This window comes from Falco biarmicus, chromosome 14 (assembly GCF_023638135.1).
Source record: "Falco biarmicus isolate bFalBia1 chromosome 14, bFalBia1.pri, whole genome shotgun sequence".
Taxonomy (NCBI): domain Eukaryota; kingdom Metazoa; phylum Chordata; class Aves; order Falconiformes; family Falconidae; genus Falco; species Falco biarmicus.
The window spans coordinates 11,020,525-11,042,039 of NC_079301.1; the positions used below are offsets into that span (position 1 = coordinate 11,020,525).

The window sequence follows — 21,515 nt, forward strand, 5'->3', positions numbered from 1 at the left end:
CTGCCTGGCACCGAGGGCCTGGGGGAGGCCGGCTGGGGCCCGCCGGGCCGCGCCGTGCTCTGGCCCCGCGCTGGCCAAGCGCCTGGCAGGGTCAGGGGCTGCGGGCGTGTAGCCGGGCCCTGTTGATCGTCCTTCCCCTGCAGGATGAGCTGACTGCTCTGAACGTCAAGCAAGGCTTCAATAACCAGCCAGCGGTCTCTGGGGATGAGCATGGCAGTGCCAAAAATGTTAATTTCAACCCAGCGAAGGTGAGAGGCGTCGGGATGGTGTGGGGGTTTGGCAAGGCCTGATGTCTGTACGAGCAGGCTGCAGGGTCCAGGGGCAGTACTGGGTCTCATTCCTTTGCTGTGTACGGAACTCTTCCCTTTAGGATGGGTGTTTTAGGACCTAACCCTCTGTCCTTGTAGAATCAAAGTTCATCATACTTTTGGAACTGTGTCCTACCCCTGAGAGAGCAGTTTCTTGTCTTGCTCTGTACATCTTAGCGGCAGGTTTGTTATCTGCAGTCTGTGTTAAACCAGCATCTAAAACTCCCTGTATTCCATGAATAAAGCAGAAGACTAGGATACCAGAAGCAGGAAACTACTTCTTATTGGTTTGGTTACATCATGGTCGTGGTAGAAGAGAAGTCAGATTTCTTGAAATATCTGGCAGTTTAAACATGGGTCATAACGGGCTTCAACGCCATTTTTCCAGTCTCTAAAATCAAGATGTTAACTTCCTGGCCTCCCTGGCAAGAGGACTAGTAATGACCTGGGATGGAAGGCAATCAATAAGCACAGTATGTTTGTTTTCCTTGGCCGATGTCTGAGAAGCCTTCTGTCTGTTCTGACAAGTATTTATACAGAGTTATGTCTGTCTCAACTTGAGTCCCTGCTTGGCTATTGTTTATGTTGACTAGAAGCATTCCTCTTTCCAAGTATAACAAAGGAAATTATTGGCAGGTTTTTTTGTGTCTCAAAAGTTGATACTGATGAGACTTCTGGTAGGAATGATGAGTGAGATTTTAAGCACATAGAATAGATCTTTGACCTGTGAAATGTAATTCAACTTTTTTTTTTCTTTTTTTTTTCTTTTTTTTTTTTTTCTAGATCAGTTCAAATTTTAGCAGTATTATTGCAGAAAAGCTGCGGTGTAATACACTGCCCGACACTGGAAGACGGAAGCCCCAGGTGAATCAGAAGGATAACTTCTGGCTGGTGACAGCACGTTCTCAGAGTGCCATAAACAACTGGTTCACAGATCTGGCTGGAACTAAGCCCCTCACTCATCTTGCTAAGAAGGTATGTTACAGCAGAGGCTGCCTGGCAGGGCAGAGCATTTAGGCTATGCTTGTTTCTGAAGTGTTTGTATAATAGAATGTTTTTACTATTGGGAGAAGTTTATTCTCTCTACATCTTTTGAAGCTTTCAGCTTGAAGAACTTACCCAGGATATGTAGTGCACTGGCTATAGTTGTCAAAGAACTGGTCCCTCATCTGTTGTTTGGAGTTTGTGTTCAGCTTTGTCTTTTGGCTTGTATGATACGACTGATTTATTTTGAGTTTTGGATGTTTCTCAGAAGAGCTGCCACTGTTGCCTTTGATCTGTTATTTTTGATTTAGGACCATTTGTATTGTGGAGGGTTTTTCAAGTTCTCAAAAGTCATAGTGAGAATTACTGGAGATAATCCTAGACTTCTGTTTCAGTGACTCATGTTTCTGGTTTTAAGGTGAGAAGAGTATGTGTATTACAGCTTGGTCTCAGCCAGGCTACAGCATTTCTGTGCCCTGGGGTCTAGAGCTAGATATTTCTCTGGTAGCACTGAATTCTACAGATTATCAAAGAAGAAAGAAAGGTCTTACTCTGCCGTATTATGAGGCCTCATAGCAAGGGGAGCTGACTCTCTGTCAGGGTGGGCTTATAAACAAGAACTCGTGAATCTAACATGCATTGTGGAAAAACAGAGCGCTCGGGTGCGAAACGTTAACAGAACACATAGTTTAGAAGCTGGAGTTTGTCTGCTCCTTGGTGTTCTGAGTCACTCTTGGGGAGGAAAAGAAAGTAGTAAGATTTTCCTAGAATCTGTCTCTATAAACTTAGTCCTTGTGTCCTTCTTTGCATATTGGCTGTCGAGTTTCTTGAGGTCAGTGTGAAAGCTTGTACCTTTCAAGGTCTTCCCCAGTTTTCTGCAATGAGTTCCATCAGTTTTCATGGACAGAGACATGAAAGCAGAGACTGTTGGTAGCCAAGTAGCCTGTGTCTTTGAGGCATCAGAGAATAAGTGGGAAGAATGTAAGAAACAGCAAGTAAGTGATTGAACTCTTTGTACTTCACGGACTTTGAGATACCTACTAAATGGACCTGTCCTCTGTGAACACATGCATGCTTTTGCTCTCCGTAGTATCCTGCAGAAGTGAGGCCTGCAGCTGTACTTTTCCCTGTGATGTGTTGTTATTGCTTCCTGGTTATATATGTGCAGTGTGGTGATTTCACTGGTATCCTCCCATGTTGTATCTTGAATTTTGAATCTCGGATTAATGAATTCCTTCCTACTATGGTACTTGGTTCCCTGTTTCTCACAGTCTTCTGTTGGCTACTCATGGTATTTGAAGAATTTTGTAACCACTCTTTTGTTCATAAAATGAAGAGTCTGATCTTCAGTCTGTATAGTAGATACTCGGTGTTTCTGACTCAGTTCTTAGTGTGTACTTTTTGTAGTTGTTTATATCCTCTCTGGAGGATGTCCTCAAAGCTGTTCACAGGATTCAGGGTGTGGATTTACAGCGATGTGTAATGATGTTTTCTGTCTTTTAATTTGTTTTGTCTCTGTTTATACGGAAATGCAGTTCTGGTACTTGTTGCTTTCTGACCAGAGGTGAATTCTCGCAGTAGGTTTTTTGAGATACAGAACAACAGAGTACCTTTTCCCTTTTTACCTTTTTCACACCTTGCAGCACCTACAGCATGTGCAGTTGCTTTGGAATAATTCCCATGTAAGTCCTTGGTTGCAATTTTCCCTCTCAATTCTGTTACAGGTGCCCATCTTTAGCAAGAAGGAAGAGGTCTTTGGTTATTTGGCAAAATACACTGTTCCAGTAATGAGAGCAGCCTGGCTCATCAAAATGACTTGTGCCTATTATGCTGCCATCACAGAAACCAAGGTGAAAAAGCGTCATGTCATTGATCCCTTCATTGGTAAGCACTTTGTTTGGAGCACTGGTTTTGTTCATCTCAGATGTTTCCTTCTCAGCCTGCTCTTGAATAATAAGAGGTAGCCTGGAAATCCGTATGAACTTGTTTCCTGCTGATGAGTCCTAGTGCTCTGATGTGCATAACTGTCTAAAACAACAGGGCCCACCTGTAAGAGTATGCTGTTGAATAATAAGTCTTAACAGCTGCAAGTACTTCCTGAGAACCTACCTCTTCTTTCTCCCTGCTAAGTTCTGTTATGCTCCTCTGCTGTATAACCTGTTTTTTCCTTACTCTACAAAGACTGCAAACATTATAATTTAGTGTTGACTGATTAGCTGCTTCATAAGTGAGTAAGTGCATTTCCTAGAGAATTCAGGTATGGTACTCCCTGTTTGTTTTGAATTTCATTAAGCCTTACTGGATCCCATATCTAACGTCATTTGCATCCTGGCCTGCTCAGATTACTGTGGTCTAGGAGAGCTCCCTTGGCTGTGTTCTGGTTTGTGTGGCTGTGACTACAGGCCCTGACCACAGTCCTTTGAAAAGCAGTATTAGCCGCTGAAGTCCATCGATATTTTTTTTTTCCCTCCTTGTTTATCTTTGGTATAAAAATTACACAGGCTTCTTAGCTCTGTTTCTGGAGGTTGATTTGTTTGTTAGATATGTTTATTCCATTTACTATCCTGTTCCTTTGGGTATTTGTCCTACTGCTGACCCTTGACCTACTGCTATAAGTGTTGTTTATTTCACGTTCTTGCGTATTTTGTCCTTGTTTTGCCATCTGCGTTGTCCCGGCAGAGTGTAATTGTGCTGTCACTTTGTGTATGGAGATTGTCTCTTATGCAGTTAGTTTTTTTAAAAAACAATTATTTTAAAAAATCGTTGATCATGGCTTTACACTGAAACCTGAAAAAGAAAAAGAACAAAGTGCAGAGTTGAAGTGTTTCCAGTGTTTCTGCTATCTGTCAGATTACTGAGAATGTGAAACCAGGCTGGCCTAGCGCTGCTCCCTGCTAGAAAGCCTCTTCTTCTCTGCCTGCTGATTCTCAACAGCTGCAATTGAGGAATCTTCCCAACTTTTCTTGTACAAAGTTACCCTGCCCCCCAAACACAGATTTTCCCCATTGTTCTCCATTCCTGTGGATGCCTCTTCCTCCCTGCCACCTCCAGGCCACAAGCAAAGCTAATGCTGTGGTACTTACTTTTCTTTCTTTGTCTGTGCACCAGCCTGGTTCTTTCCTGCTTCTGTTTACCACAGCACTTGTTGCTAACCTGTTTCTTCTTCTTCAGAATGGACACAGATCATCACCAAATACCTGTCAGAGCAGCTGCAGAAAATTGCGGAGTTCTATAGACAGCTCCCAGGGCAAGGCTGTGGTTCACCCCCTGGGCCAGTGCCCCAAGAGGTGGAACAAGCTTTGAAGCAGTGGGACTACAATGAGAAACTAGCTATGTTCATGTTCCAGGTGAGGAAATGGAGGGGGCTACTGGGTAGGTTTGTAGCAGAGGAGGGCTAGAGGAAATGGATGCAAAGTGATGTGTATTTTTGCAGAATGTTCACTTTCTGTGAATAGACCATTAGGGCTGGATGCAGTTTTAAGCTTAGTAGTAGAACAGGGGTAGTACAGAACTGTGCGAACTTCTAGAGTTATTTCCACTGTTGGAAAGCAAGCAGCTGCTGCTGCTGCTGTTCTGCCTTTCCTTAGTGGATGCTGCTTCAGCTTTTGTGCATTTGCTTTGCCTTTATCTGTGTGCAGGACGGCATGCTGGACCGGCATGAATTCCTGACGTGGGTCCTTGAGTGCTTTGAGAAGATACGGTCAGGAGAAGATGAATTTCTGAAAATGCTGCTGCCCCTGCTGTTGCGGGTGAGAAATGTGTACCCAGCTTGCTTCAGGAGAGTGCTGACTTACCCTGTTGTCAGTCCCCTTCCTGTTGCCTAAGGGATGGTGAGCTATTTTGTGCTGAGAACACTAGGGAGCGTCCCTCTGAGCATCATTCTTAGGTTGTGCAAGGAGACCTTTTTAGTCCTGTTCTTTTCTGGTTTTTTCTCCTTTACCCTGTTTCGGTGCATGACTTGGTAATCCCTGCCCATGTATAGCTGTGATAGCTGGATTCTTTGTGCACCACTGCATGGAAATTGCTTTTCTTTCTTTCTGGTGCAGCAGATCCTAGGCAGACCTTTTAAGCCCTGGGAAGTCTGGGTGTGGGTACATTTTGATACATGGAATCCGTGCTGTAGAGCATTGAAAGGGTTCTTCTGATGCTTAGTGGCCAGTGGGTGATCAATGATGCTAAGGAGCTCGCTGTAAAAACGGACTGTATCTACCAGGCAGTGCCACACAGTATACTGCTTTGGGAGGGTCAGGGGTGGGTTTTTTTGTCGCTTGTAATGAGGATGTTTTTCCCCGTCCCTCTTCCCTGCAGTACTCTGGAGAGTTTGTGCAGTCTGCATACCTGTCCAGACGTCTGGCCTACTTCTGCACCCGCAGGCTTGCTATGCAGCTGGATGGTGCTGGTGGGCACCCACCCCACATCCTGTCTGGCCAGACAGGGAATGCTCTTCCTTCAACTCCCACCCCTCAGCCAGCTGCAGGGAATCCTCCTCCCAGCCCTTTCAGTGACTTACTGCTGTGCCCTCAGCACCGGCCAGTGGTATATGGGCTTAGCTGCATCCTCCAGGTAAGTTTGAGTAGTGACTGGTGATAGTTGGATCAACAGGGACAGTTTGTTGTATGCTATCACAGAAAAAATCATTACAGTTTGAGTCAGCAACTTCCTGAGTACAGAAATATCAAACCATGATTGTCAAAGGGTAGGTCTTTGATGATGTGTTGCACAGCTGTTGTACCAGACATCAGTGCTCTAGCAGTGCCCTTGACTGGCTTGCATAAGAAAAATAGGTTGGAATAGAGCCTTTGATCCATTCACAGGTGCCTCAGATGGCTGGGAAAGCTTTGCAGAATAGGGGATGAGAAAGAAAGGGTTATTTCATCTTGTGTATGTCAATAACAGGCTGTCATCTAGGAAAGGAAATGATGCCAAAAATGAGAGTAATTTTGAGCTCTTAAAAGCAAACAGCGCCTCGTCAGAAAAACGCACCCCCACAAAACAAAAAACACCCCAACAAACCAAACAACCAGCACACAAAAAAACAACCCCTCCCACTTCTTTATGGAAGAACTTTAATGGTTTAGGCAGACCACTCAGGAGCAGCAGCAGGCTATGAAAAGGTACGACTCTCAACTCATAATCTTTATACTTGGAATTGATTAAACCTTACCTTGCGGTAAAAAGGGCAAGGTTCCTGAAGCTGTATTGGTAGATGTTTGAAGGGCAAATGCTGTTGTGTCACTGTGGGACTTGGTGCATACCATCCTTTGTCAGAGGGAGATAGAGGAGTTCTGTTCAGTGTGTGTGTTCATGGTTGTGTTTTTGTCCTTTGAGAGGAGAGTGACTAGGTCAGGTGGGTCCCTGCAGGAGGAGTGGAGTTTGCTCCTTGCAGGGGAGGAAAGGAGCGCATTAAAGCAGAGGAGATTCCAGAGAGTGCGGGATGGAGTATGAGGTGAGGAGGAAGGCAAGCACAGAGCTTGGGAACCTGCAACTCAACAAAGAAACTTGAGATCAAGGAGCCCTGACAGGATCAAGAAACAGCCAGCCAGCTCTCATGTTTGAAAGAGAGAAAATTCCTGGAGTACAGCTGGCTAGAAGTAACAATCTGCCTGCAAGGACCAGAGAGCAATGCAGGAGTTATAAATAACCCCTTTATATTCCCATTACGTCTGTCTTGGTCACTTTCACTTTTAAAAGTTTAGTTTGGTTTGTTTTCTAGTTTCTGTGTGATAAAACATGTCTTTCTAAATATAAAAATCCTGCGTTTGGGGAGTTTACTTTAGGGAAAATATGAGTATATACACCTCAAAGATTTGGCTGATTTGGGGTTTGAACACAACCTTCTTAAAAAGGTCAGATTGGTTAATAATGATCTGATCTTGTTTAGTGTGTCTCAGAAGAGCATTTCTGATCTGCAGATAGTAGATAAGGCTAAGGCAGAGTAAGATCTAGTGGTTGGAAGTTGCAGCTGGGTAAAGTCAGGCTGGAAACAGATGCATTTTTGTGTATGTAATTAACCTTTGCTCACATGTTCTCAAGACAGGATGGATGCTTTGGTTTGATGTTTATAACAGCCTTGGTTGCACATCTTAACATGCAGCTTCTTGTGAGCTGGAAGCTGTAGGAGCATATCCTAGGAACCGTTCAGTAAAGTTTTTGTCTGTGTTTGTGTGGGTGTGTGTACAAGATCATAAAAGAATGAAAATGCATATATAATAGTATTGTTATTATAATCATTACTGTAATCATACTTGTAATTATTAATATAGTATAATGAGTTTGGGTCTGTTGACTTGTATTTCTTCTCACACCTCACTCTTGATGAGGGCTGTAGGTCACTGATGTAAATGCTGCTTCTGGACCACGAGGGTTGGTGGTCCACGAGGTTTTATGTTGGTGGTGTGAGTTGTACAAAACAAGTTCTGTTTAGAAGCAGCAAGGAGCTCTGCAGCAACGTGTTACTGCTTTTGGATAGCGTGGAACTCTGGTCTTGGCTTCCTGAGCATACCTAGGGCAAGAAACTCAGTGTGGCAAGAATACTAGTTTACTTCTTTCTACTGTAGTATAGTCTTTAGCACAAAGACCCTTTCAGAGCTTGGAACAAAAAAACCCCAAATAGTAAATACGTGTACAGGACGATGAATGCCCGGGCAGTAGGATAAAGTAGTGGTTATTTCTGTAGAAAGTGATCTAACTTAATTGTTTTGACCTTGTTTTGCTCCATCTGTTGCAGAGTATAATTTTGTGTTGCCCAAGTGCCCTTGTGTGGCATTACTCATTGACTGACAGCAGGATAAAGACCGGCTCTCCACTGGACCACCTGCCTATAGCCCCATCCAACTTGCCCATGCCAGGAGGGAATTCAGCCTTTACACAGCAGGTGAGCAGCTTTCAAAAAAGGCAGCTCTTGTTGTCCAGGATAATAGCTGTATCTTAACTCTTTCAGGATTTTCTTTTCATGTTGTGTGATAAGCTGAACTGGAGCTTGGAGTCTCGCTCCCAAGGCTTTAACTGCTCCTGTTTTGCTATAAGCAAGACTGGTGTCCTGGAAGATAGGCGAAGTCTAATCTTCAGTAGATTTACTGTCATGCTCTTTGTTTTCTGATAATTTTGTACACAGGACTTTTAAGGCATGGTTTTGTATGTTTACACAATCCATTACTTTTAGGTACGGGCAAAGCTGCGTGAAATTGAGCAGCAGATAAAGGAACGTGGTCAGGCTGTGGAGGTTCGCTGGTCATTTGACAAGTGCCAGGAAACCACAGCAGGTAACTTGCTGTAGGTTAAAGTTTCTCTCCCCGTTTCATGTGTTACCCTGAGAAAGTTCCTGTCTGCCTGTTTTGTTTTTTCCTATTTGATGACATTGGTGTTTTACTGTCAGCAGTTAAAAAAACCCACAAATAGTTTCTTGCCAGTGCAAAATCTTGCGTGGGTCTGTTTCCCAGGGGGAGCTTCTGTTACTGGAAGCTGGAAACATATACAAGAGTATAGTTCTCTGGTACATGTGCCATGTGCTGATGCTTTCCCCTTATGTCTGCTGTTGGCCACTGTGAGAGTCAGGATACAAAGCTAGGTGGACCCTTGCCTGACCGGTGCAGCTTTCCTTAGGCAGTCTCCTGAGCAATGAGCTCACACAGACTTTTGCTACAGAGTCCATTGTACTGGTCTCCAAATACGCATTTTTCTTCTCTTCTCTGTTCTCTTCTAGGTTTCACTATCGGCCGTGTCTTGCACACTTTAGAAGTTCTGGACAGTCACAGCTTTGAAAGATCTGACTTCAGCAACTCTTTGGATTCCTTGTATAACAGGATATTTGGGCTGGGTCCAACCAAAGACAGTCATGAGGTGCTTTGGGATGTTGGTGCTGGGCCCTGGTCTTGGATGTGGCTATATTCTTGTTTATATTCCACTGTTATTGTCCTGTGTTTGCCGAGAGCTAACTAGGTAGTGGCCTTTGGCCAAGAGATGTGTTCTCCATTAAAAAGGATTTCGTGCAGCCTTAAGTTAGGGAGGTACTAAACTGAGAATGGGGGGTCTGCTCTAGAAAGTCTATGCTAACAAATACATATAAGCTTGAGGGAATCCACGCAGCTGACTGAGGAGAGTCTTCTGATGGAAGACATGAGTCCAGATGGCGGATCGATGATAAAGACATGCTATGTGTCTGAGAGAAGTAAATGCTAGTCTTGTCAAATTCTGGGCTGGTAGCTGTTTCCTTGGAGTCTGGGAGCTCACAGTTCAAGTTCCTCTTAGCCTACTTGATATGTAGGACCATGGTGCAGCCAGTACTGCATTGGTTCCCGGAAGTGAGCTGCAGGACTGGCAGTTTGCATACTTTGTATAATTCTGTTGAGAAGCTGGTTTTTGCTCTGTGCTAAGATTAGCATTCCATAGATGTGCTGCTGGAAGAGAGATGATTTTCTGAAGCAAAGCCAGACTGGAGATTTGTTAAGGGCTGTGGATCACCTCATGTTGCAAAGTGGAGTCAAAGCAGAGAGAAGGCAGGAAGGCTCTAGTTTGATATCTGTCCTCTATGTTAGGAAGAGGGGAATATAGCAGTCTTCGGGCTGTGCTCTACTAGAAGTAGACTCGCTTATATGCAAATGGAGGCTTTAGGGCTGCTCACCTCTTCAGTTTGGCTCAGGTTCTCACTGTAGGGCTTATATCTCAGCAGATCTCCCCCGATGATGATGCAGTGGTGGCCTTACTGTGCGAATGGGCTGTCAGTTATAAACGTTCTGGACGCCACAGGGCTATGGTTGTGGCCAAACTCTTGGAGAAGCGTCAAGCAGAGATAGAGGCTGAGGTAAGTCCTTATTCCTGGAAGGCTAGCAGCAGGAAAGGAGAGCAGAGGTTACCTAAGTCAGTTATCTAACTATTACACTGAAAGGCAAAGGCTGATCAACACAATGCCTCTGAACGCTAGTGCTGTTAATTGTGGCATTTGCTCCATCTAATCCAAAGTAGGTCATAAATGAGCCTGTGGGATGGTGTGTATCCCATTTCTTGGGTACGTTTGAAGACAAGTGATGGCAGTGTGGAAGTACTGGCATACTTGGAGACTGTGAAGTAGCTTACAGAAACCTGTGGGGGGACTTTCCTGTAAATGCAAGATAGAAAAAGTCTCTTGAAGACACTTGTGGGTCTTACAGATAGTTTCTCCTCTATGACAGCAGTTGGTACTTTTTTCTGTTTCTACAGAGATGTGGGGACTCTGAAGTTGTGGATGAGAAGGGCTCCATCTCCTCAGGCTCTCTCTCAGCAGCCAGCGCTCCTGTCTTTCAGGATGTCCTTATGCAGTTCCTTGACACTCAAGCTCCTATGCTAAGTATGTAATAAGAACTTGTGGTCTCCCAGTTTCTAGCTTTCCCTCTCCTGCAAACTTTGGATTTGTATGCTATTCTCTTGTGGTAGGTCTTGAATGTACCTGAATTCTCTCTCTGGCTTCCTTGCGATCCACAGCGTACCTTGGAGAGGGAAGGGAAGCAGCCTGGAAGGCCAGATGACAGAAAGATAATGCAGAAGCACTTCTGTTAACAGAGTGTTAGCCAAGAATAAATGAGTATAGCCTGATAGGGAATTAATTCAGGCTGAGAACTTTTAAAAGTTTTTCAGATTTAACTAGTAAGTGACAAAGGTCTGGAACAGTCTTTCAGTGGAAGTACTGTGAACAGATTAAGGGGGACAGGATCCAACTCTGAGTGATGTAGGCAACTGTTTGTGCACCTGGGAATGGTACTTCCAGGCTATGCCTCTGGTTTGTGCGACTAACTGGAGAACGTTTGACTTAATTACCACCTGTTGAAACTGAGCTTTCTGCTTTTAGTCCCTGCTGTAATCTCAGAACTGTGTATCAGTCACTACGTTTAAATCTCTGGAAACACTTTCTCTAGCCCTAGGTTAGGTGGCTGGTGTTGCTCATGGTGTTGCAGGAGAACTCTTGACAGCCCTGACTGTTTTGTCCTTTCAGCTGATCCTGGGAAGGAAAATGAGAAGGTGGAGTTCTTTAACCTGGTGCTGCTGTTCTGTGAGCTAATCCGGCATGATGTCTTCTCTCACAACATCTACATGTGCACGCTCATCTCCCGGGGTGATCTTGCCATGGATTCTCATGGGCCTCGCCCGCCCTCGCCCTTCGATGATCCTGCTGAAGAGCACGACAGGAAGGAGACAGAGGGAAACAGCGGCATCAAACTAGAGGTGAGAGCACAAGCACCATGGCCACCTTGTACATGTCCCCTTGTTGTGCTTGTCTGTTTTTACCAGCTTTGCAGCCTCCTTGCTATTACCTGCTGGAGGATATACCAGCAACTCATGCTTCTCCTCCCCCCAACCTATTTCCTTAGCTTTTCAGTTTTAAAAGTAGAAGTCTTAGAGTGGCTTAGAATGTAAAGGGGTAGACAGGAAAATCTTGCACTGCTCGGGGCAGAGCAGCGTATCATGAGGTGCTGTGTGAGGCCCGTCCTTGATGTTTGCAGCGTATTAGGCTTCAACTTGCCAGGTATCGTGGGTGTGTTGACATATTGCTGTCACTGTCCAACAAGGACATCGAGTGCTGTAGTAAATAAATACTCTCTTGCTCCCTGGTGCATCACTGAGATGCAAAGCTGCTCTGTTTGTTCCCAGGACACAGGTCTTTCTGAAACCATGGACATTGACCACAACTCCAACATGCTCTTTGATGACATGGAGAAGACAGACTTTTCGGTATGTTCCTGCATTTTTCTGCTGGCTACTCAGTACATAGGTCAATATGTTGCAGTGGGACCGGGGACAGTGTGTGCTTTGCTTTTGTACGCGTACTCCCTCCACTGCTGTAGCGCCAGTAAGCTGGAAGTGGCTGGGTTGTAAGGCAGCTGACACTGTAAAAAGGCCCATATAACCTACTGATGCAGGTTGGGAGTCCATCAGAGTAGAGTGAGTCCCAGTCATTCTTGGGATCTCTTAGGCTCTAGCCACTGCCAGCCCAGTGTTTGGGCAGGATAGGAAGTGGACTGCTTGGATGACTATGATAGCACCAGGAGATTGGGAGTGACTTACTGTCAGCCAGGGTTTTCTTGGTCACCTGGGAGAAGACTCTGCTATCCTCGTGTGTGTGGCTGCCAGTACTTTTTCAGTTTTACAGTTCTTCATATTTGTGTGCGTAGTTCGTGGTTGCACAACACTCTAAAGCACTTGATAATAAAAGTAACTTGGGGTGGTTGAAAAGTCCCTGAGTACCTACATTCCTCCAGCCATTTCTGGCCTTTCAAAGTACATGTTAGGCAGGTGTGATGTGCAGAGCTATGAGGCTTTCCCAGGATCCTTGCTTGTTCTGTGGATGTTGTTGTTCCCAAAATTCTAAGTTGTGGTTATTTATTTCCTATTGTTTTTAACTCTCTATACAACATGGACTGGAAGCAGATATGGGAACACTTCGCACATTGCCTTGGTCATTGCCTTAAGAACAGGATGCTTCTCCAACCCTCCCTCTTCCTGCTTGTTTTTAGGCCTGAGCAGATAAACCTTCCTTCAGCATCTTCACTGTTGCATGACCGTATTTCCTAACTACCTTTTGTTATTCTTGTATCTCCCTAGATGTTTTCTCCTCCAATGCATTGTGAATCTAAAGCCAGCCCTTCCCCTGAGAAACCAGATCCTGAAAAGGAAGCAAAGCCTTTGCTGAAGGATAAATCTGTGGAAGGAATGTTAGCATCCCTGTATGACCAGCCTCGGCACATCCAGTATGCAACACACTTTCCTATTCCTCAGGTATGAGATCTGCTCACCTGTTGTTGCCCTGTGCGCTGGTCATGAGGCTGCTGTGTTTCCCTGCAGTACAGCTGTGGGTGGGTAAGGAGCAGTCATGCTTTCCTTCACTGCTGCAGGAAGTGATCTGCGTAAGATGTCTCCTTGCTTACTCCCAGAACAACTTCTGAGATGAAGCTTTCCTTTTCTTTTAAGAGATCCAGATGTGAAACAAAATTAAAGCATTCAGCCTCATAGTTGCTAATGCAGTTGTCTTTTGGTTCCCTAGGAGGAGTCATGCAGCCACGAGTGTAACCAACGGTTGGTAGTTCTTTTTGGGGTTGGAAAACAACGGGACGATGCTCGGCATACGATCAAGAAAATAACCAAAGACATTCTAAAAGTCTTAAATAGAAAGAGCACTGCAGAGACAGGTTAGTAGAGCTTGAGCCACTCTTTTCTGAAGTAGGAGCATCATTCCAGTTGGCTGGCTCCTTTGGAGTCTCACAGTGAAAGGATTATAGAAAATCTACAGTGCCTGGTAAGCTGTATCAGTCACCGAGAGTCTGGAATGGTGCTCTGTTCCCAAACATACTAACCAGCAACTAAGACGACCAGTTTCCTGCTGACAGTATCTGTTTAATTGAACTTTTCTTCAGAAGAGGATTACATCATACCAGGTTCCGAGTGAGACCCTGGCCAAAACTTTGGCTTTTCAGATTTTATTTGCTTTAGCTCTTGCATTTAGATCCTTGCACAAGAAACAAAGAGGACTTTGCCTATGCATATTTGTTAAAGATCTTGATTAAATGGAGCACGCCATCATGCTTGGGGCACGTGCTAAATGCATAGTATAGGAAATTTGGATAGCTGTGTAAAATCAGTAGGAAGCCTCTGCGTTCCATCAGCTGAGAATCTGGCTACAATTTTTTTTCTCTCTTACTCCGATTCCTGAAAGGCAACTTGCAATGTGGTAGAAAGATGATTCTTTAAAAGGTGGGGTGCTCTGACAAATTTTGAGGCTGGACATCTCCAGTCTAGGACATCTGTTCTCATCAGTGAATCAGTGTACCTCTACATTGAGAGAAAAAATATTTTCTCCATCCAAAGAGTACCTTCACTTAGGATAAACCAGGTGTTAACCCTGCTGTCATTCTCGGGTTAGGAATTCCTTCCTCAGCAGTTTATTGTTTTGATTTCAAGATGGTCCTTATCAGCTTAAGATGTGGGACTCGGGCTTTTTGGCTATGCTGCATGGCAGGGGCTGGTCTTGCTGAGGGACTGACAGTGCTGATGACTGATGTTTAGTCTTCCTCTGATGGGGAACATAGCCTAATACCGTTTGCTGACCTTTCCAACTTTGGTAGGTGGAGAGGAAGGTCAGAAGAGGAAAAAGAGCAAGCCAGAAGCATTCCCAACAGCTGAAGATATATTTGCAAAGTTCCAGCACCTTTCTCACTTTGATCAGCACCAAGTCACATCTCAGGTATGACCCTTTCAAAACTGCTGTCCTTCTTGAGCCCTGACTGTGTCCCTTTGCATTACTGAGAGCAGCTTCCTGGAGGGAAAGGGAGATGGGCCTGCTGGGGGACTTCTGCAAGGGGAGATAGTACTGTGTGTCATCTTGCCCTTGCAGGTATCTCGCAATGTCTTGGAACAGATCACCAGCTTTGCCTTGGGAATGTCATACCACTTGCCTCTGGTACAGCACGTGCAGTTCATATTTGACTTGATGGAGTATTCACTCAATATCAGTGGTCTTATCGACTTTGCCATCCAGGTAAGCACATTGTGCTCAAATGGTTCCTGGGAGGGGTTCATCAGCCTGAAAGGCAGCAGATCTGTGCTGTGATAGTTGAGCTGCTCCTGGGATCATTGGTGACCCTCTAACCTGTGTTATGGAGGTGATCAGATTATGTGGTTGTTGCAGTGCTCCTGGGCTGCAGCTGTAGGTAGTCTTACATGTTCTGTTGTGAGGATTATTCTTCCAGCAATTTCAAGGTTGTCTCCAAAGGACTTGCATTGCATCTCTGTCCCTGGCTGCAGCAAGGCCTTGTTCTGAGTGAGAAGGGGATCATCTGTCTCTGGCAGCTCTCCCACCTTGCTCCCCTGGAAGGATCCTTGGCACATGGCAGTGCAGGCTGCCTTCTGGATCCTGCTAAAATCCTGTTGCTGTTTCTGCAGCCTGTGCCAGGTGTCTCTTGAAGGCTTGCTACGGTTGCTGATGGAATTGAGGCTGTTAACCTTAAAAAGGGAGCTGAGTTAGATTTATACAGGACAGAATTACCGAACAAGCTGTCTGCTACTACCCGTGGCAATATCCCAGTCACTCTCTGATACCCAAGCACTGACAGCCCCTTGTACTGCCTGAGTGAGACATTGTGCCTAAGTTTGGGGTGCCAACTGTTCCAGGGGTACATCTCTAGGCAGAAAGTGCCTGCCAGTCCCTTTCCTGGCAGGTCCTATAGGCTGTGAGTGTGGTGTGCCTGCTCCATTTCTGACCATACCTTACCCCTGTGGCTGTTGAAGGGTTTTTCTGTCATTGGGTGCAGTTGCTGAATGAACTGAGCGTGGTGGAGGCAGAACTGCTGTTGAAATCCTCCGACCTTGTTGGCAGCTACACCACCAGCTTGTGCCTGTGCATCGTGGCTGTGCTGCGGCACTACCACTCCTGCCTTATATTGAACCAGGACCAGATGGCTCAGGTCTTTGAAGGGTAAGGCAATCTTCACCTCCCTGTGTGGAATGAAGCAGCGTATCTTCTGGGGGCTTGTAAGGGGCAGGGATGTATCTATATCCTTCCTAAAAGGCAGCAACTTTGTGCCTGAGAGTTCAGCTCACAGAATTTATGGGGGACAGGATATGTTACTTAGCGCACGCTGTTGCTGTGAGCTCAGGAAGATATCTGTGTAATGAAATTATTCCTTCAGATTTTCTTTTTGTGTTGCTGCAGCATTTTTTTTTTTGTCTCTGTGCAGTCTGTGTGGGGTGGTGAAACATGGCATGAACCGCTCGGATGGGTCCTCAGCGGAGCGCTGTATCCTGGCCTATCTCTATGACCTGTATACATCCTGCAGTCACCTCAAAAGTAAATTTGGGGAGCTCTTCAGGTGAGGCTGAGGCAGGTGGGATGCGGTGGGTACTGACTAGTATAGCACCTTTAGCTTAAGCTTTTGCTTGTGGTCTTGTTTGATGTGATTGTCCCTGATACCGTCTCAGCGGAGGACTGAAGCCTTGGGAGTAGTGCCTGTTTTACAGGCAGTAATGACCCAGTGTGTAATCTTTACTCTTAGACCGTCACGGTTTTGGTAAATTGCCTTTGGTAGTCCTCTGCACATCCACGTGTCTGTTCTTACCCCATTCCTAGAGGATAGAAGTAGAGAGATCTGTTCCCACCAAACTCTGATGACTGAGCACTTCATCCTGAAGGTTGTGCTCTGCTTATGCTCAGCACCCTAATAATCCTTGGGCTGGTTCTGAACCTGCACTGTTTGGTTCTGGGTTTGTTCCTGTGCTACTTTGCAGTCCTTGTGCTTGTTCTGCCCCTGTTGGCTCTTCAGGTTCTGCTCTGCTGGTGTTGCCCCCCAGGCTCTGTCCTGTGGGCTTACTTTACTCTGTGGTCTTCTGCTCTTTGCAGTTCTTCACTTGGGAACTGTCCCCCTCACCAGCTCCCTGTGGATCTCCTCCCTTAGCAGCTCAGAGATGGAGTCCACAGATCTCTCTGGCTTTTTGCTTACATGATCCTGTGAACGGGTAATTCTCCTGACAGCCCTGTTTCCCAGTACAGTGCTTCACTTTGTCTTCTCTCACAGCCCCTGCTCCCTATCAGTGTTTCCTGTGCAGGCATGCCATAGGAACATCTAACTCTCCGTGTAACCCCCTGTTGAGGGGCTCTGAGAGTGGCTTGTGCCTTGATGTCAGTTAGCTAAGCTTCTGGCTGCTGAGAGCCTTTGAAGTCTCTCTCTGGACTGAATCGAGAGGAACAGGGCGTGCTGTGGTCACAGGTGCATTGGAGTTCTTTGAGGGAGTCACTACACATATGGAAATGAGAAACCTGATATTAGACTAACTGAATTCCTAAAAGCTGTTCAGCAAGGCTTTGAAGTAAATGGCCACAGATAAAAGGGAATATCCTGTAGCAGGCAAACAATAGGTTAGAGATGGAGACAAGGAGTGAGAAGGAGTTTGTATTTTGAGGGTGATCCCTCCCTGAGGAGTCTCATAGGATTCGGCTAGTGCTCGTGCTGTTCTGTATATTGGAAGTTGTATGAGTGGTGATAGCAAAACTTTTCATATAACTGTTATTCAGCATGTAACAATAGAAGTTGGCTGCAGGTTGTTGTAGTAGGGCACAGTGATAGTGACGAGTACTAAACTGGCAGATTAAGTTTAGTGTTGTTAATCATAAAATAATACTCACAGGATTGTCCTTGTTCCCTTCTAAACTTTTCGTAGTGGTGGATATATGCTACCTGGATAACTTCCAGGTGCTTCCCCAGCAAAGAACCAGCTTCAGTCTTTTGGAAGAGACTTTGTTGGTACACAGTGATCTTGAGTTTCCACGTTCATGCTGAGGGAGGGCTTGTCTTGCGCAGGATTGCTTTGCTTGTCAGAGTTCAGTGGAATCTTAGGTTTTTGTGTTCCTAATCTCTCCTTCCTGTCCTGTTTAGTGACTTCTGCTCCAAGGTGAAGAACACAATCTACTGCAATGTTGAGCCATCTGACTCCAATATGCTATGGGAACCAGAGTTCATGATTGATACTATTGAAAATCCATCTGCACATAACTTTACATACACCAACCTGGGAAAGAGCCTCAATGAAAACCCAGCCAACCGTTACAGTTTTGTCTGTAATGCACTTATGCATGTATGTGTGGGACACCACGATCCAGACAGGTGAGAAGCAGAACTTTCATGGCTCTACTGAGATAGTAAAATTTTCAGGTGAGGGTAAGAAAGCCAGTAGCCATTCCTTGGCTGTCTTGGGGTGTGAGGAAGGAGCCAAGGCTGGGATCCCTTAGAGAATCATTCACCTGATGGCATGCATTAGTAGCAAAGTTGACCCTCTGCTTTTTTCGTTATTTATTTAACAGGGTGAACGACATTGCTATCCTGTGTGCTGAGCTAACTGGCTACTGCAAGTCTCTAAGCGCCGAGTGGCTGGGTGTGCTCAAAGCTTTGTGCTGTTCCTCCAATAATGGGACCTGTGGCTTCAATGACCTCCTCTGCAATGTTGATGCAAGTGCAAACATTCAAAAGGGGAAAAGGAATTGAAGCAGGAGTGGAGGGATCCCTTGGGAGAAGGCAGAAATGAACAAGGGATGGAGGCTTTGTCTTCTGAGGACAGGGGAAAGGCTTTGAATACCAGGGCTACCTTTTGGTGTTTGCAGCCTGGGCTGATCATGGACATTGACCTGGGGTTATGGGCCCTTCTACCCCCCAGCTCCTAGGCAAGCTGAGGAATTGCTGACAGAGGGAATGAGGCAGAGGCTGTTGTGATCACTGGCTGATCTCCTCTCTTCCAGGTCAGTGACTTATCTTTCCATGATTCCTTGGCCACCTTTGTTGCCATTCTCATTGCCCGGCAGTGCTTGCTGCTGGAGGACCTGATTCGCTGTGCTGCTATCCCCTCACTCCTCAATGCTGGTAAGTGCATCCCTGCAGAAAGCTGGTCTTAGTCTCAGTTCTAGCCCAAAGGCCTGTGCTTAATGGATACTTTGTGAACCCATAGTTGTGCAACATGCCTCCAATACTTCTTTTATGGTATTGATGGTATCAATCTTTTAAGAATTGAACATTTTGCTTTGGAGAGTTTCTGGCCTTTTGGTTTCTATCAAAAACTGGTTGTGTGAAGGTATTTCAGTGTCTTACTCTCTGGAGCTGAAATGAGTATGGAGTTATTATCAGCCATGCTGTCTGACCAGTGTCCTCAGCTTTGAACTCCAGCAGTCCGCCTCTCACTGCTGATATGGTTCAGCTCACACTTTGGCTAGAGCGGCCAGCTGACCAGTTGGGCCTACAGTGCCTGGTTCACTCTGCCTTTACTCTGTCACCAGCCTTCCTAGCTGTGCTCTGGGGATTGCAGCATCCAGACTCTGACAGGGTGAAGCTGGGAAGACAGAGCAAGCAGAATGTAGTGCATTTCATTGGGGATAATACTGATGGATTTGCTCACTTGCATGTTAATTGCTGCACATGCTCTATATTTGTAAATACAATAAGGCTGCTGCAGCTTCTCAACTGGTTGCTCCAGGGCAGTGTACTGTGAATAGCTTTTGGATTGAGAGTCAGCTGTCTCAGTGCTTAAGAAATCTCAGCTGACTGTTTTCTTTACATAGCCTGCAGTGAACAGGACTCAGAACCGGGAGCACGTCTGACCTGCCGGATTTTACTCCATCTGTTTAAGACTCCACAGCTGAACCCATGCCAGCAAGATGGCAGTAAGTGAATGGAAGTAGAGCCTTTATTGTGAAAGTACTGAGGCTCTTGCACCCTAAGAAAAGAGATACTGGACCCTATGACTAGAGTCATGACCTGCTTGCTCTGAATAAAGCAGGCAAGGCCTGATACACTGCTTTCTGCAGAGGACAAAGAACAATATCCTTCCATTTATTTCACTCCATGGTAGCCCCGCAAGTTGGGGAGGAGGCCCTTGGAGGCAGGAAGCCAGCCAGTAGAGGTGGCCTTGCTGTCACTAAGCCATTAGAGTAATGATCACTTCTTTTTTTTTATGTCTTGAGCTTTGTATAGCCTCTTAACATGGTGCCAAAAGCTGCTATTTTACAGCGCTCCCTTTTTGTCTGATGATGGAAACAGTCCAGGAAGCTCTGTTCTTGGCTCCTCATAAGTATCCTGATAGCTCAAATCTCTAATCCCAGCCTGTGTTCTAGGTTAGGGTCCTGTTGGAGCTTGGAGTTCATGACACAGGCACTGCGCCCCATTTTGATTTCATGGTTCAGTTGTCACAGCATGATTGGCACTGTGCTTTGTGAAACTTAATTAAATTGACTCCATGTTACAGTTTGGAAAAGGACTAGCCTCAGGATTCTCTGAGCTGGATTCTACGGTACTAGCTGTCACATAATTCAGGCAGCTCTGGAGCCTGCGCCTTTCTCTCTTACTGGATATTGCCCTTCCCCATTGTCCTCTTTGCAGACAAACCCACGGTGGGAATCCGCTCTTCCTGTGACCGTCACTTACTGGCAGCTTCCCAAAATCGTATTGTGGATGGAGCGGTCTTTGCAGTGCTGAAGGCTGTCTTTGTTCTGGGTGCGTACCTGTGTTAGCCTGAACCTGTAAGAATGTTTTTAGTGGGGTGGGAGAAAGGCACTGTATTGCATGTGTTGGCTGTACCGATGGCCAGGGATCTGTTTTGGTGGATATGTGGCTTGTCTGAAGCCCTTTGATTCAGCTGTAAATAAGCTTTGTATCTCTTAGCTGCAGGAGAGATCATGGCAGAGAGAGTTTATGAACGCTCAGGATGTTTTGCTTTAGGTTTAGCATTGGTGATTAAGTGACAGTTGTGCTTTTCTCATAGGAGATGCAGAACTGAAAGGCTCTGGCTTTTCCCACCCTGGAGGTGTTGACGATCTCATGGATGATGAGCTGGGCACCAGGAAGGCCGGTAGTCGGGTAGTAACTGTAGAAACGGCTAGTTTGGATATTTATGCCAAGTATGTGCTGAGGAGTATATGTCAACAGGTGAGTCTGTCCCATCTCTAGGTTTGTCCTTATTCCCCCTGCAGACAGATATATCCCACATGACTTTCGGCAGGTTGGGTTTGGCAGGTATTTCTTCAAAACATCAGTCAAGAAACCTGTGATGATTCTGCTGCCTGATGGTGCTAAGAATTGCTCACCGTGACAAAAAAATAGACACACAAACAGTTGTCAAGAATTAGGTGTCGCAGTATGCAGGGACTGCACGTCCCCTTTGCTTTGGCGACAGCACGGGGCTCATGTCCAAGGAGGGGAGTGCTGGGAGTGGTTTGCTGAGATGTGTGCTGGAGGCAGAGAAGATAAGCGCAAGAAAGACAGTTTGTTGAAGTGATAAATGGTGCCTTTCAGAATGCAGCTTAAGTGTTGCTTGCAGCTAGGCTGTTAATGTATCCCTGGGCTTTGCAGTGCCCTGTTTACTTAATTAAAGGAACAACAACAAAAATCTTTTGCTTAGCCTAATGTGATAGCACCAGTATTTCTGTTCCTTTGTAAAAAACTGACATTTGGGGAACTGAAACCTGGCTAATAAGGTACTTAGTTGCAAAGTGAAGTGGCTGTTAGCACTACTGTATGAAAGCGGGTGTTGAAGGGTGTTCTTGGCCTCAGTTGCAAATTCATCCTGTCAGCAGGAAAGATATAGAGCTACAATTTGAAACCTGTAGTCCATATTGCAATTTGAAACCTGCAGTCCATATTATTAATGTGTAAACACAACACATCAGTGCTGTGCTGTCTTCATGCTTTGTGATGCTGTGGTTTAGCAGTTGGCGTGCTATATAGT

At 45.5% G+C, this 21,515-nt stretch overlaps 1 protein-coding gene across 8 annotated transcripts in view; it reads left to right on the forward strand.

Moving 5' to 3' along the window:
- The window catches only part of MED12 (mediator complex subunit 12), a 36,604-nt gene that overhangs the window by 524 nt on the left and 14,565 nt on the right, over positions 1-21,515 (forward strand). For 5 of the 8 annotated variants that reach the window (XM_056359442.1, XM_056359444.1, XM_056359446.1 and 2 more), the window contains exons 2-26: positions 144-248; positions 1,092-1,283; positions 3,017-3,176; positions 4,464-4,639; positions 4,931-5,041; positions 5,601-5,855; positions 8,020-8,166; positions 8,455-8,554; positions 8,995-9,131; positions 9,958-10,092; positions 10,488-10,614; positions 11,257-11,486; positions 11,913-11,993; positions 12,864-13,037; positions 13,303-13,447; positions 14,381-14,499; positions 14,650-14,793; positions 15,566-15,729; positions 15,992-16,123; positions 17,684-17,911; positions 18,109-18,253; positions 18,541-18,661; positions 19,354-19,455; positions 20,171-20,284; positions 20,553-20,716. In XM_056359442.1, the coding sequence (XP_056215417.1) occupies positions 144-248; positions 1,092-1,283; positions 3,017-3,176; positions 4,464-4,639; positions 4,931-5,041; positions 5,601-5,855; positions 8,020-8,166; positions 8,455-8,554; positions 8,995-9,131; positions 9,958-10,092; positions 10,488-10,614; positions 11,257-11,486; positions 11,913-11,993; positions 12,864-13,037; positions 13,303-13,447; positions 14,381-14,499; positions 14,650-14,793; positions 15,566-15,729; positions 15,992-16,123; positions 17,684-17,911; positions 18,109-18,253; positions 18,541-18,661; positions 19,354-19,455; positions 20,171-20,284; positions 20,553-20,716 (3,708 nt within the window). The remainder of the gene's footprint in view (positions 1-143; positions 249-1,091; positions 1,284-3,016; positions 3,177-4,463; positions 4,640-4,930; positions 5,042-5,600; positions 5,856-8,019; positions 8,167-8,454; positions 8,555-8,994; positions 9,132-9,957; positions 10,093-10,487; positions 10,615-11,256; positions 11,487-11,912; positions 11,994-12,863; positions 13,038-13,302; positions 13,448-14,380; positions 14,500-14,649; positions 14,794-15,565; positions 15,730-15,991; positions 16,124-17,683; positions 17,912-18,108; positions 18,254-18,540; positions 18,662-19,353; positions 19,456-20,170; positions 20,285-20,552; positions 20,717-21,515) is intronic. The other 3 variants (XM_056359443.1, XM_056359448.1, XM_056359445.1) reach the window with 1 other exon arrangement.